The sequence below is a fragment of the Eulemur rufifrons genome, chromosome 7, assembly GCF_041146395.1.
Source record: "Eulemur rufifrons isolate Redbay chromosome 7, OSU_ERuf_1, whole genome shotgun sequence".
NCBI lineage: Eukaryota > Metazoa > Chordata > Mammalia > Primates > Lemuridae > Eulemur > Eulemur rufifrons.
In genome coordinates this window covers 267,200,166-267,214,357 of record NC_090989.1, presented here as the reverse complement: position 1 = coordinate 267,214,357, position 14,192 = coordinate 267,200,166, and the positions used below count along the sequence as shown (strand labels likewise).

The 14,192-nt window shown below is 51.0% G+C and overlaps 1 protein-coding gene across 5 annotated transcripts; it reads left to right on the top strand.

Annotated features, from left to right (window-relative positions):
• The first annotated feature begins 3,486 nt into the window (after window positions 1-3,486).
• Window positions 3,487-13,366, top strand: ALAD (aminolevulinate dehydratase). Of its 5 annotated transcripts, XM_069476692.1 has the most exons (13): window positions 3,493-3,567; window positions 3,960-4,144; window positions 8,819-9,007; window positions 9,949-9,999; window positions 10,475-10,571; window positions 10,929-11,064; window positions 11,186-11,269; window positions 11,368-11,456; window positions 11,738-11,793; window positions 11,880-11,967; window positions 12,045-12,131; window positions 12,463-12,592; window positions 13,212-13,366. In XM_069476692.1, exons 3-13 carry the CDS (start codon window positions 8,895-8,897, stop codon window positions 13,271-13,273), a joined length of 993 nt encoding a protein of 330 aa, XP_069332793.1. In that variant the 5' UTR covers window positions 3,493-3,567; window positions 3,960-4,144; window positions 8,819-8,894; the 3' UTR covers window positions 13,274-13,366. The 5 variants fall into 5 exon arrangements, with proteins under 5 accessions (XP_069332790.1, XP_069332793.1, XP_069332791.1 ...); XM_069476689.1 differs by lacking the exon at window positions 3,960-4,144 and having other exon boundaries at window positions 3,487-3,567; XM_069476690.1 differs by lacking the exons at window positions 3,493-3,567; window positions 3,960-4,144 and adding an exon at window positions 4,750-7,983.
• Window positions 13,367-14,192: the final 826 nt, after the last annotated feature.

Sequence of the window (14,192 nt, the reverse complement as noted above, 5' to 3'; positions counted from 1 at the left end):
CTTTTTCTTTACATTCAGTACTCCAAGCACTTCTTTGTTTGTCTCTAAGTTGAGCGCTTGGAGTTTGACAGGTAGTGAAGTGTAGTTTGACACTGTTAACTTGTTAAATGAATACAGTGAAAAGTTTGTTAATAGATGAGTGAAGAATATTGAGAAGATTATAATGCTTTGTACAAATAAAGAACATTCTTGTTAAAAGTGATGCCTCCCGTTTCATCCTGCTTGTTTGTAGTGTGCTTTTGGAGAGAAACCCTAATCATGCTCCATACAGTTTTGGGGTGTCGACTGAACCAGACCTTTGTAAATGTGGGCTCCTGCATCACCTTGGATGACCAGCAGATGCTGCTCATACACAGGCAAGGGTTCTAAATCACAGCAAGAGCTTTTGATGGCTCTTGCTGTGTACCCTACGCATACTAGATTCTCAGCAACCCCATTTATTGAATCCCTACTGTATCTGACACTGTTCTTAATGCTTTCAAGTATTAACTCTGAAACCCTATGAAGTAGCAATACCATTACAATACCATTACCTCTATTAGCTCTTAACCACAATGCTATATTACCTCTAATCTACATGGCTTTTCCAAGTCATAAATCAAATTTATAAATAACATTTCAGAAAGATACAACCCCAATAGTCATTAGATCTAGTGGCTTTTTCCTTCTTCAAACTCCCATAAGCACCACTCTAGGCTAAGCCCTCAAGTCCTATCTGGACTCCTGTAGCTTCCTTTGAGCTCAGTTCCCTGCCTCACCTCTGCTTTCCCTAGTACCCTAGCATACGGCTTTCTAAGCAGATCTTCCTGGAACATTGCTGTGTCCCTCCCTGCTTCTTATGAAATTACATCCATACTTTATTATTCAAAGCCTGCATAAGGAGGGCTCACCCTACCATCTATTGTCACTAAAGTTGGTCTACAGCCCCCCATTGCTAAATTTGACTGACTTAAAAAAATGTGTATATATATGTATGTATATGTGTGTGTGTGTGTGTGTGTGTGTGTCTGTGTATATATATATATATATATATATGAATGAATCCCCAAAAGAACTCTTTCCACATGGCTTTAGTTCATCCTGCCCCATTCCGCACCAACATTTGACTCCCTAAGAAAAACATTTCCTAAGAATAGGGACTGTGACTTAAAATCACAGAATTTAACAATTGGGAAGAATCTTTGAGGTCATCCACCAGGTTTTCCCAACCACAGTAACAAAGGTAGTTACTGGAGGGTGCTATCTAGATTTTGAAGGTTCCTTACTAGGCTAAGGTAATATTTCTTATTTTTTAACCATAGCCCTTCATGCCCAGAGATTCTAATCTGGATTTAGGAAATGGGAGGTTTTCAGTCCAAACCCATTCAAAATTACTTTTACTTTTAATGCCCTATTTTTACCATTGGGAAACAGGCTTTTCAAAAGAAGTCACTTGCTCAAGATCTTAGTAATTTATGAAAACCGGGAGCCTATTCCAGTAGCCATCAGCCTTGCTCCTATTTTATTTTTTTTAATAAACTTTGGTGCATTTGTCAAAACTAAGAAACTTTTTTTTTTTTTTTTTGAGACAGGGTCTCATTCTGTTGCCCAGCCTGGAGTACAGTGACACAATCATAACTTACTGCAGCTTGGAACTCCTGGGCTCAGGTGATCCTTCTGACTCAGCCTCCCATGTAGCTAGGACTATAGGTGTGAGCCACTGTGCCCAGTTTAAGAAAAAACATTTTTTTTTTTTTTTTTTTGAGACGGTCTCACTCTATCACTGGAGCTAGAGTACAAAGGCATCATCATAGCTCACTGCAACTTCAAACTACTGGGCTCAAGCGATCCTGCTGCCTCCACCTCCCAAGTAGCTGGAACTACAGGTGCGTGCCACCATACCCAGCTAATTTTTCTATTTTTTGTAGAGATAGGCTGGTCTTGGACTCCTGGCCTTAAGTGATCTTCCTGCCTTGGCCTCCCAAAGTGCTAGGATTACAGGCGTGAGCTGCAGCACCTGACCAAGAAAAACTAATTAAATGCTAGACTATTTGTATTTCTCCAGTTTTTCTACTAATATCCTTTTTCTGTTATAGTATCCATCTAGAATACCACATTGCAGTCAGTGAACTCTTTTAATTGAAATTCATAGAACATAAAACCAACCATTTTTAAATAAGCAATTCAGTAACATTTAGTATATTCACAATGTTGTGCAACCATTATCTCTATCTAGTTTCAAAACATTTTCATCACCCTGTACCCATTAAACAGTTACTCCCATGTTTCCCTCCCCCAGGCCCTCGCAGTTATTGATCTGCTTTCTGTCTTGTTTGTTTTTATGCTCTTCATGGCATTTAGCAATGCCATGTACCTACTCAAAATAGTTTTGTTTTAATTCTTTATAAAAGTATAATATACATACCAAAAGGTACAAATAAGTATAGAACTTGATGAATTTTCACAAACTAAACACATCCATGTAACCGACACCCAGCTCAATAAACATTACCAGTACCCCAAGAAGTCCGTTTTTTCATCGTACATTACTTCCTTTCCACCTCCTTCCTTGTTGAACACAGATCAGAACTCTAGTAGCTGGGAACTAACTGGTGTCTTATTTCCCTAGCTTTAAGCCACTAGGCCCCTTAAAATATAAAAAAAAGTATACAACAGGTTTGGGGTACAGATTTTGAGAAGTCAAATCCAAGAATAAATGTAATGCAGCCCACTGGCATCCTCAAGTCAATTTTTCAATAATCCCTGAAGAAACTTCAAAGCCATTCCTTTGCTAGGGTGGTGATCCCCCGACCCTTCACCCATGCAATCCTACCAGTTCACCCAGGCCCCGTAAGCCTCACCAGCCAGATCCCTCCTGCCTGTGAACATATTCTGCTCCAATCCCCCCGCCCTCAGACCTTTGGTCAGCTCGCTCACTGTACCCATCACAGATACGGGTCTGATGCCCCTAGCAAACTGGGAGTTTGTCTAAATGCCCATGTCTTTTACATCACATCTCCCCACTGATGGCACAGAGAAGGCCCTGAGTAATTGCGCTGGAATAAATTTTCTATGAAAACTTGTAAGTCTGGTGCTGAACTCAACAACTTTAAAACACTCAGTCCGCAAAAATGGACTTAGCTATTGTGTTAGGCATTACGGTGTTGTTTTAATGTCCTTGACATCCAATTATTCTTTCACCAAACAACCAACCGGCGCCAAGTTTGCTCTAGGCTGGGAAGAGGAGGACTGTGACCGCCTCTGGGGTGGGCTCCCGCGCCCCGACGTGGGCTCCCTCGGGCCTTCCCAGGCCCACGAGCGGGCCCCCGGCGCGGGGAGGGGCTGGACCCCCAGCCGCTCCGCACACCCAACTGGCCGTGCCTGGAGCCCGACGTGTGCGGGCGGGACGGCGGCGGGAGCGGACGAGCCCCCTCGAGAGTGCCCGCAAGGGGCGTGGCCTGGACTGGAGTGGGCGGGGCGCGGGGAGCTGCTTCCGGGTGAGCCTCCCCGCCCTCACGTGGGTCCCGGGAGACTAGCGCGGGATACTGCGGTGGCGGGAGCAGCGGCTCGGACCCCTTAGGGAGGCAGGTGAGCGGGCGCCGAACGCGGGGAGATGGCAGGTTCGAGGCGGCTCCAGGGCGAGGCGGGGGCGATGGCACCGAGAGTCCCATGGCCCCAGATTGTGCTGTGCGCCTGTAGCGCTGGCGGTGCTGCGGGACTCAGTCCTTGTGGAGCCCCTGTTTGGGCTAGATAGTCTTGCTCCAGCCAGGGTTGGGGTCCCGGGTACGGACTCCGCGCCTCCTCTCTCGGGTTGACACCCTCGGAGACCGCTGGGGCAGTCTCCATCAGTGCGGAGCCCGAGGTGCCCGGGGGAAGGAGGTGGAAACAATAACAGCCGCTTTGTGCTAGGCATTGCATGCATCGGCTCATTCAGTTCCTACAACAGTCCATTGACGTCAGTTCAATTCCCCATTTACCAGATGAAGAAACTAAGGTCACACAGCTGGAAAGTGACAGAACCAGGATTTGTACCCACGTCTCTCAGACGACAAAGCCCACACACTTAACCATCCTGCTGCCAACAGCAGCCACGACCAGAGTCACAGGTCGACCTCTTCCCTCCCCTTCTCTTCACCTAGAGCCCTCCACGAGCCCAACTCTGCTGGTAAGCAGATTTGAAATCTGCCCTTAAAGTGTCAAGGGGTCGTGGTGGGCATTGAGGACTGGGCTGCTGAAGACCTAGATGCTAGCCCCAGATCTGCCACTGACCTGCTGTGTGATCACAGGCCAGTGTCTGCCCTTCTCTGAGCCCAGTTTCACTACCGCTTCCGTGATATAATCAGCAGGCTTTAAGTAGTCTCTTAGCCAAGATATTCTAGGAGTCTGAAAATGGCAGCTTCTCCTTCTAGCTCCAAATGGCTAAGCCAAGAGGAGATTAGGCTCTTCAAAGCCCTAGGACAAGGCTGGGGTCTCATTCTTCTCTTTAATCCCTGTGTCTGGCACTGCAGCAGTCCCGGAGCAGATATTCAGGAAATGCAGGTTGACTGAACAGTTGGTCCCTTTTCAAAACTGCCTCATAGCTACCATCTAAGCCCTTGTGGGGCTTTGGATTTCTCAGTCCTGGCCACCTTCTACCTAGCTGGCTCTCCTGACTGCCTCCTCCCCAGCCAGTGACAGAGCCTGCCAGACCTGGCAGGGGCTCCCAGCACTCTTTGCCAAGACCACGGCCTCTGGAATTCTCAGTGTAGTACAACACGGTGGGGGGGGGGGGGGGACTCATGCCCTGCAGCTTTGTCTCCGTCTCTCCTGGTGGCAGCTCTCAGGCCCCAACTTAGGTGATTCCCAGGTTGGGGATGTTGCCTTCCAGGGAAGGAGATATTTTCACAGGCAATCTAAAAAACTACTTGTCCTTCAGTGTCCCCTCTTCCATGAAGCCATCACTGACTCCCAGAGACACAGGTCCCTCTCACAGCACCTGGTTCACCCCTCTACTCTGTGTGGTGATTATTTTATTTCCCCTTCACCACATAAGCTGCTGGAAGGCAGGGACCTCACCTCACAAATCTTGGGAGACCCTATGGCCCACAAGGGTTTGTGCACACGTGCTCCCTCTGGGTGTGGTGCAGAAGGCACAGTGTGGTGCCAGGAGATCTCATTCCAGCTCAGCCCTACTCCTAATAATAATAAAATTAGCTTCATGTTTACTCTGTGGCTAGCTGGTGCCAGACACGTACCTCATCACTATCTGTGACCTCTGCAGCCTTGCAAGTTTCATAATATGCCCAGTTTATAGATTACAAAATGAGGACTTTGAAAGGCCAGTGACCTTGCCCAAAGTTACACAGTAGAGCATAGACCAGATCTGGGACTGTTTGACCCATGCAAAAAGAAACCCGATCCCTTTTGTACCACTCAGTACTGCCTTCCAGCAAAGCTAATCTGCCCTCACATGGGTGGACCTCCTGGTGGCTTGTTCCTGTCTTCATTTGGTGTCACTGGATTTAAGCTGTGGTTTGCCAGCTCCCTTGATTTGAGAGAAGGGCCCGCTGTATGAAAATCCCCCAAACTTTGAGGGACTTTTTGCAAACCAAAAACCCCGGCCTGGATTTGGCTCTGCCAAACAGATACACAACTCAGGGGCTATTTTTCCACCCCACAGATACTTATTAAGCACCTGTTGTAGTGGAATGACTCTGTGGGGGGTAGGTAGCAGAGCACTGGGCCAGGAGGCAGGAGCTGCAGAGTCAGTTTCTAGCTCTGCACTGAATTCCCTGTGATCTCAGACAAGTTCTGCCGCCTCTCTACACCCATTTTCCACATTAACATGTAAGGGACTAAACGGGATCAGTGATTTTCAACGTTTTAATTTTTTAGCACTGATACCCGTTTCTCAAATCAAATCTCTCTCTGAACCCTAAAATTCAAAAATAGATCAAAGTGGAACTGCTCCCCCACTTCTCTTACCCTTCCCGCCTCTCCCAGACTCCTGGAGTGAAGTTTGTCCAGCCAGGCCCCTAGGGCAGCCCTGCTGCTTTGCCTCTGATAGGCAGAAGGCAGTTGTTCCCTGGCCTCAGTGCAATGCAGTTTTGGATTCCAGAAGCCAGAGACCTGCTACAAAGGTGGTTCTCTGGAAGTAAATCAGAGATATGTAGACCTGGCTTCAAAATCTGGCTTGACTTCAGAATGACATTAGCAAAGTCAATCTCTCAGAGCCTTCATTTCCTTATCACAAGTTAAGACAATTCTTGCAATTAAATGAGATAATATAAAGTACTTAGTTTGGTGCCCAGCGTGTAACTAATACACTCAGTATGTTTTTCTGTTGTTTCCTCCATCTCTCCAGCGACCAAAGCAGAGACAGTATGGACAGAGAGACTCCTACTGAATCAAGTGTTTATCATTATTATGGGGTATGGTATATCACACCCTGCATTTGGAGTCTAGAACAAATTCAAATTCTGGCTCGATCACTGGCTATGCAGTCATGGGCAGCTGACTTCACCCCTCTGAGCTGGGTTAACTCCTGGCAGACATTAGAGCAAAATCTTGCACAAAATGGGCAGTCAGGGCCTCACATCTGCTGAATGATTGCTCATTTGGGGGTTGAGACATCTTTCGGGAGGCCTGCCTGCCCCTGTGTTAGGAGATGAGGCTGGGCCACCCAGGGTGTGGTGGTAGGGCAGGTCCCTCTGTGGGTCCTGATAACCCCAACCCTGCCAAGGAGGAAGACCAGATAAAATGGGCCCCTGAGCTGGTTGGGGGTGGGGGCTAACGGGGCCTAAGAGACTGTGGAGAAAGGCCGCATCGGCATGTCAGAGGATCCCCCGCTTAGAAGTTCACACACCAGGGTTCTTGTCCTTCTGTTTTAGCTGTGTGGCCTTGGGTAAGTCCCTGCCCCTCTCCGACCGTGAGGTCCCATTCATACAAGGAGCAGCTGGACTCAGGCCTGCCAGCCCCCACTTTCTGTGTCTCTCTTTTTTTTTCCTACTTGGCTATGGGGTGTTCCCCCAGGCACCTCCAAAAAGAAGTGTCTAAAACAGAGCTCTCCACTTGCTCTCTAAGCCTGGCTCCCACCACCTCTCCCTGCCCTGTCCCCGTCTCTACTGCCCTCCGGGTCAGGCAGGCTCATCCGCCCTAAGAGACTGCTTCTTGGCTGCCTTAAGATGGCCCTTCCTTCTCCGCCCCCTGACCCCCTCGCTCTGCTTCCTGTCTGCTCCTCTCAGCCTGCAAAATTGATCCTTCTAAAGCCCAGTTTCTACCAGGCCACTCTGCTACCCGCTGTTCAGAAATCTTCCCTTGGCCTCTGTCTGGCCCCCTCCCATCCCTTCCCTTCTGTACTCCTGTGCCTCAATTGCCTCCTCGGGTCCTCAGAACAGTCCTAGCCATCCTTCTTCCTCACCATTGTCCCTTTCTTCCCTTCCTGAGGGAACATTGTCATCCTTCCCTCTGCCAGGCTGAACCCACTCATCCTGCAAAACCAAGCTTCAGCCCCTGTCTTCCAGCAAACCTATTCTGACCTCCTGACTCACATTGGAACCATGGTGTCTTTCTGATCAGGCTCTTCCTCTCCAAAATACACTCAGTCAGCCCTGCCTCCCAGACCTGTCATGGAACTCCATGAGAAATCACCTGAAAAGTGCCCTGTGTGGCCTGGCACCCAGTAGGTGCTCAAGAAACAAATGTTAATGAATGTCCCAGCTTCCTTCTGTCTTGATTCACGTATTTGGCATTTAGGGCATATTGTCTTGTACTTCATGTAGTTGAATATTTCCCATGTGCCAGAGTGCTATGGGGGAGGCAAAAATGAACTGACTGTGGACCCTGCCCTGCAGAAGCTCTGTCCACTGGCACCAGATGAGACAGGCCCACAAAGAACTGTTATATAAGAGAGATTGCAGTCTGGGCAAGAAGAAAGCCTCAGTAGGAGAGGGGAGGAGAACTCTGCAGATTTGGGTACGAGGAGGTTGCAGAGAGAACATAAGCCCTCCAGGTAAAGGGAACAAGGTGAGCAAAGCAAGAAGGTGTAGCTCGTGCTTGTGGAGCTGCAGGAAGCTCCTTGGGCTGGAAAAGACAGCTTTAGTGGCCACTCTATAGCGTGTGTGTTTGTCTGTCTGACATGCATAGTACTGTTTTGTCCTTTTAGTATGTGTTATGCCTAACAAGAAGTCCATGTACCAAAGCACTCACAGGGCTTTGGTAGAATTACAGAAGATTTTTCTCTTTTTGTTTATCTGTACTTTTCTAAAATTTCCGCCATGAACCTCAGCATTTTTCATGGAATAAAGTTTAGATGTTGGCTAGATCGATGCTTCTCAAATTATGCATAGGGAAGGATGAGTTCTTTTCTTATTTCCAATCCATTGATTCTTTGACAAAATATAATAAAAATAATTACTAGGAAATTCTTTTTTTTTTTTTTTTTTAAAGCAGTTGGCCAGGTGCAATGCTCATGCCTATAATCCCAGCACTCTGAGAGGCTGAGCTGAGAGGATCACTTGAGGCCAAGAGTTTGAGACTAGCCTGGGCAAAATAGTGAGACCCTGCCTCTACATAGATAGATAGATAGACAGACAGATAGCAGGCATATAAAATACAAGCCCAGGTGTTCGAACATTAGATTCAGATTGCTATGAAAGCTTCCAGAGGCTTACTTTTGTTTCTCTGCTTATCTTGCTGTAGACCAGCAGGGATTGGTGAACCACACAATGAGTAGCACTGGGCTAGAGAGAGGGGAGGCGGGAATCTGGAAGAGCTGTCTTCCAGATCTGACCATTTCCTGAGGACAGGGACCATGTCTCATATGCCTCCCATTCCACCTGCCCCCCCCTCCCCCTCCAAGACTGAGCACGCCGCAGACGTCCAGGAGCCCTTGAATCCAGCCAGCTGACCGCCCCGTGCCTGCACTGGCCCACACCATGCAGCCCCAGTCTGTTCTGCACAGTGGCTACTTCCACCCACTGCTTCGGACCTGGCAGGCAGCCACCACCACCCTCAATGCCTCCAACCTCATCTACCCCATCTTTGTCACGTGAGTCCCCAGGAATGGGCCAGGCCTCTGATCTGCTGGGGGGGTTGACTGGAGTGGGCATCAGCATTGCTGGGGGTGGCAAAGTGGGCTGTCAGCTTGGAACTCGGGGTATTGGAAATGGCCTGCTGATTAAGGACAGCAAAACAAAGGAGCAAAACAAACCTTGAAAATAATTCAGTCACCCCATTTGGAAAGTAAGAAGAATAACCCTTGCCTGCCATCCTAAGCTTTTGCAATAAGACAGAAATTGAGAAGGTGCTCTGTAGACTGTAAAGTGCTATGTACATGTAAGAGGTGGCAGTCGTGATTATTAATAATAGCAACAGCAGACATTTATTGACTACTGACTGTGTACCAGGTACTATGCTAAGCATCTACATACATTATTGCATTCAAACCTGACAGCATTCAAGGAAGGAACAGATACTATCTCCTAGAATGTCAACTCCATGACGGTAGAGATTTTTGGCAGTTTTTGTTCACTATTTTATCATCAGGGCCTAGAACATAGGCTCTGGCCCATAATAGGTGCTCAATAAATATTTGTTGAATTAATTAATTCACTCAGGATACAGATGAAGGGCCTGAGGCACAAAGAGATGGTACAACTTGGCCAAGGTCACCCAGGCAGTAAGTGGCTGGGATAGGAGATAAGGACCTTCTGACTTCAGAGTCCAAGTTCTTAACCACTTAATTCCTTCCTATGATTACTGTTCTTTGAGTACAGTTGCTCTTGTTGTCACTGTTATTCTTGTTGTTCCTATTATTATTTCAGGCCCTGGGCTTGGCCAGGCAGGGGAGCCAGACAGTGGATCCCATCCCCCTCCCACCATCTCCACTCCCACATTCCTTCCCAGCTTCCCAGCCATGCCTCCCAGTCACCCCTCACCACTGCCCCTTCCCACAGCCACCAATCCATAGCCCAGCCCCCGCTCTTGCAGGGATGTTCCTGATGACGTACAGCCAATCGCCAGCCTCCCAGGAGTGGCCAGGTAGGGGACAAGGAGGGGAGGGCCAGGGGATGGTGGAGGGAGAGATTTCACAGGTGGAGGTGCCAGGAGGCGGAAGATCCAGAGAGGCAAACTTCAGCTCAGTAGAGGAAAGGGTTTCCTCAGGGTCAAAGCTCTTCCACAATAGAAGAGGCAGCTTCATGGAGTAATGAGCTGCCCATCTCCAGAGGCCCCATAGCAGAGGCTGTTGCAGAAGGGAGCAGAACTTCAGATGGGAGGTCAGTAAGAGAATCTTGGAGGAGCCTTCACACCTGAATTCCACAGCTCTGCTACTCAGCACCTGGGTTTTCCCACCTGTTTGCTGGGTGCATTCCTGTCCTTCCCTGTACTGTGGGGCTCGAGCCCTCCTGGTGCCATGTGCAGCTTGGCTCTTAACAGAGGCACAGTGCTGAGGGGTCGGGGGGACCATTGCCTGGGACCTGCCTCCCTTCAGCCCCTCTGCCCCACTCCCACCCAGGTATGGTGTGAACCGGCTGGAAGAGATGCTGAGGCCCCTGGTGGAAGAGGGCCTGCGCTGCGTGCTGGTCTTTGGTGTGCCCAGCAGGGTTCCCAAGGTGAAGAATCAGAGGAAGGGAGGGTGGGCAAGGGTGGGCTGAGGTTCCACACTGACCACATCCTCATTCCTGCCTTGTGCTGGCCCCGGGACCACAGGTGAATGGACACGGTCCATGCCCTTAGTACCCATGTGGGTCAGGAGGCTAAGTGGGGCCGCAACACCCTGACTGAGTAAATCAGGTCCCCTCTCTGGGCCTCTCCTGTCCCCTTGCAAATGGGGACAGTCCTCTGTGCTTCCTCATCAGGGGCTGTGATGGCGAAAAAAGGAGAGGGCCAGAGCTGGACTGTGGCAAGCCATCCTGCCTTCCCAAGGCTTCATGTCAAGACACACTGCCTTGTCCTTCCCCGGTCCCTAGGATGAGCGAGGCTCCGCAGCTGACTCCGAGGAATCCCCAGCTATCGAGGCAATCCGTTTGTTGAGGAAGACCTTCCCCAGCCTCCTGGTGGCCTGTGACGTCTGCCTGTGCCCCTACACCTCCCATGGTCACTGCGGTGAGCTTCCTCCCTCCCAGCAGTCCTGCCACCACTCACACTCCTACTGCTCAGTTCTCCCCAGGGTGCGGACAGGCCAGGGCCCAGGGTACTCCCCAAAACCCAGCCATCTGTCCTGCAGGGCTCCTGAGCGAAAATGGAGCATTCCGGGCCAAGGAGAGCTGCCAGCGGCTGGCAGAGGTGGCCCTGGCCTATGCCAAGGCAGGTGAGAGAGCCACCGGCAGGGATGGGCACCTCTGGGTCAGGGAGGTGGCAGAGTGGGTAGGAGAGTCTCAGTTCTGAAGGCCACCCTCTGCCCCGCAGGATGTCAGGTAGTAGCCCCATCGGACATGATGGATGGACGCGTGGGAGCCATCAAGGAGGCCCTGATGGCGCACGGACTTGGCAACAGGGTACGGGTCGGGAGTGCGGGGAGGGGTGTGGGGAGGTGAGGAGTCTGGACCAGCCCTGCCCCACATCTGCCAAGAATCGCAGAGCTGAGGACAGCACTGGATGAGGCCTTTGGGGTCTTGGCTCCACCTCTGCACCGCAGATGGGAAATGAAGCCCAGAGCTCCAACGGGACTAAGACCCGGGCACTCCGCTTCCCAGCCTAGGTCCTTTCCCTCCCTGCCACACCACCCCGGGGTGTCTGGAAAGGTCTGGCTAAGCCCAGACCCCATGGTCTCCCGCAGGTATCGGTGATGAGCTATAGTGCCAAATTTGCTTCCTGTTTCTATGGACCTTTCCGGTGAGTGGGATGGGCAGGGGTCTGCTGTGGAATCCCTGGCTCATTAGCCCAAAGCTGGAGCCCTCCCTGATCACTCTGCTTCTCAGGGACGCGGCTCAGTCAAGCCCAGCCTTTGGAGACCGCCGTTGCTACCAGCTGCCCCCAGGGGCGCGAGGCCTGGCCCTCCGAGCCGTGGTGAGTGACCAGGGCTTAAGCCCCTCCCACTCCCACCCTTCTCTAGACACTGCCCACACTACACCCTCATCCCTTAGGACCGGGATGTGCGGGAAGGAGCCGACATGCTCATGGTGAAGCCGGGAATGCCCTACCTGGACATCGTACGGGAGGTGAAGAACAAGGTGAGCATACATTGGAGGCAAAGGCATCTCAGGGATGAGAGAGTTTGTCCACAGGCTCTGGAATCTCAGAGTTGAAAGCAGTCTGCCCCCGAACAGGAATCCTCTCCTCCCCGTCCCTACCCAGGAACCACCGTGGCCTTCTGAGCCAGGGCTCACAGGAACCTTTAAACAGCTCTGGTTTGACAGTTTAAGAATGGGCTGGGCTGCCAGCAGCAGTGACTCTGGGCATGGGGCTTAAGATGGTCACAGATTGGACAGGGAGGAAGGGACACTCCCAGAGACACATCAACCCTGCACTTGAGCCTGTCTGCTCATCGCTGCTTCTCTGCAGCACCCTGAGCTCCCTCTCGCCGTATACCACGTCTCTGGAGAGTTTGCCATGCTGTGGCACGGAGCCCAGGCCGGGGCATTTGATCTCAGGGCTGCTGTCCTGGAGGCCATGACTGCCTTCCGCAGAGCAGGTAAGCGGGCAGCAGTGGGGGTGTTGGACGTGTGCCACAGGGACTGGTAGGCACTCTGCCCAGTTAGGGAAATGAAGTCTTGAGACTTAGGCCTGGAAATGCTAGTGATCTAAACAGACACACAGTGAGGAAGGGATGTGGAACTACAGACTAGAACGTGGAACAGTGAAGCAGGCAGGGCCCTCTGTTACTTCGTGGCTGTAAGAATGTGGGCGAGCCACTTCTCTGAACCTCAGCGTCCTCGTCTGTAAGCTAGTGGATAAGATGCCTGGTGCGTGGCTGTCCTGAAGATTCGGTAGGGTAATATGGATAATTGGCGTATGCTCTTCACTCCATAAACAGGAGCGGGTGTTGCTAGTTGCACACCAGCATGGGCAGGGGACTTGCAGCTTACCTACTTCCCCCACTGTGTGTCTTATACTTTGGAAAACTGAGGCCCAGAAAAAGACTTACCCCAGGTCTAGAGCTGCCTGAAGCCAGGCTCCATCTTACGCTGTGCCGCCCGCAGGCTGTGGCTCATCGTGGTAGCCTTCTTCCCCACCTGGCCCTCCTCTCCCAGAGTGTGTGCTCAGAGCTGACGCCCGCCCTTCCCCTGCTTCCTGCTTCTCTCCCAACACAGGTGCCGACATCATCATCACCTACTACACACCTCAGCTGCTGCAGTGGCTGAAGGAGGAGTGATGCAGAGTGCAAAACCCAAGGACTAGCGCTTTAAAAAGTTCCCAGGGCCTCAGAGAAGTGAAAACCAAAGTAAACGCTGCTTTTAGAACTGTGCCCTGGTGCCCTCTTCCTGCTCTCATGCTGGCGGGGACCTGGCAGCCCTGGTGGTTTCTGCCAGCATGCTAACTCTTAGCACTCGCAGCCGCATCCTCACGGGCTCTCCCAGGCGTCCTTACCCCACCCCTGGGTCAGCCCGAGGCTCCCCATTGCCACCCCCAGCTCTTTCTCTGGTGTGGCTTCAGCTGAAAGCAACCTGGAGTCCCACCCAGGTGCAGGCTTGGTGGGGCCTGGCTGGGAGAGGGGCTTGGAGCATGAGAGGAAGAGGAGAGCAGTTGGCTCTTGCGCCCTAAGAAGCTTTGGAAAGCCCCTGTCAGCAGAGCTGGGTGCTGGCACTAAGGCCTAGATGGATGTTTTCAGGTTAGAGTTGAAGTTTGCTGCGATTCCACTGGAAGGCGTTTCCCACACAGGCCCGTGGTTGCCAGGCCGCCTGAGAGCTCCTGTTCTACTGAGCCATAAACCCAGACGAGAATTACTCATTAACGAGCAGAAACATTGCCTGAGGACCAAAATCCAGAAGCAAAGAGGGAGCTCCTGACAGCTGGAATGCCACAACCAAAAACATTTTTACTCAAGGGAGATTTCTCTACTCTGTGCCCAGGCATGGTGCTGGGTACTGGGGGTACAGCAGGACAGACCTCAGCTTGTCTCTTCGTTGAATTTATATAGAGCGTAGAGAATGGGGGAGACAGATAAGAAGAAGACAGCCAATCCAAATAAAGCAGTTACAAATTGTAATAAGTGCTTTGAAGGAAAGAGAGAGTCTGAGGCCAGGCGCGGTGGCTCACGCCTATAATCCTAGCACTCTGGAGGCCGAGGCCGG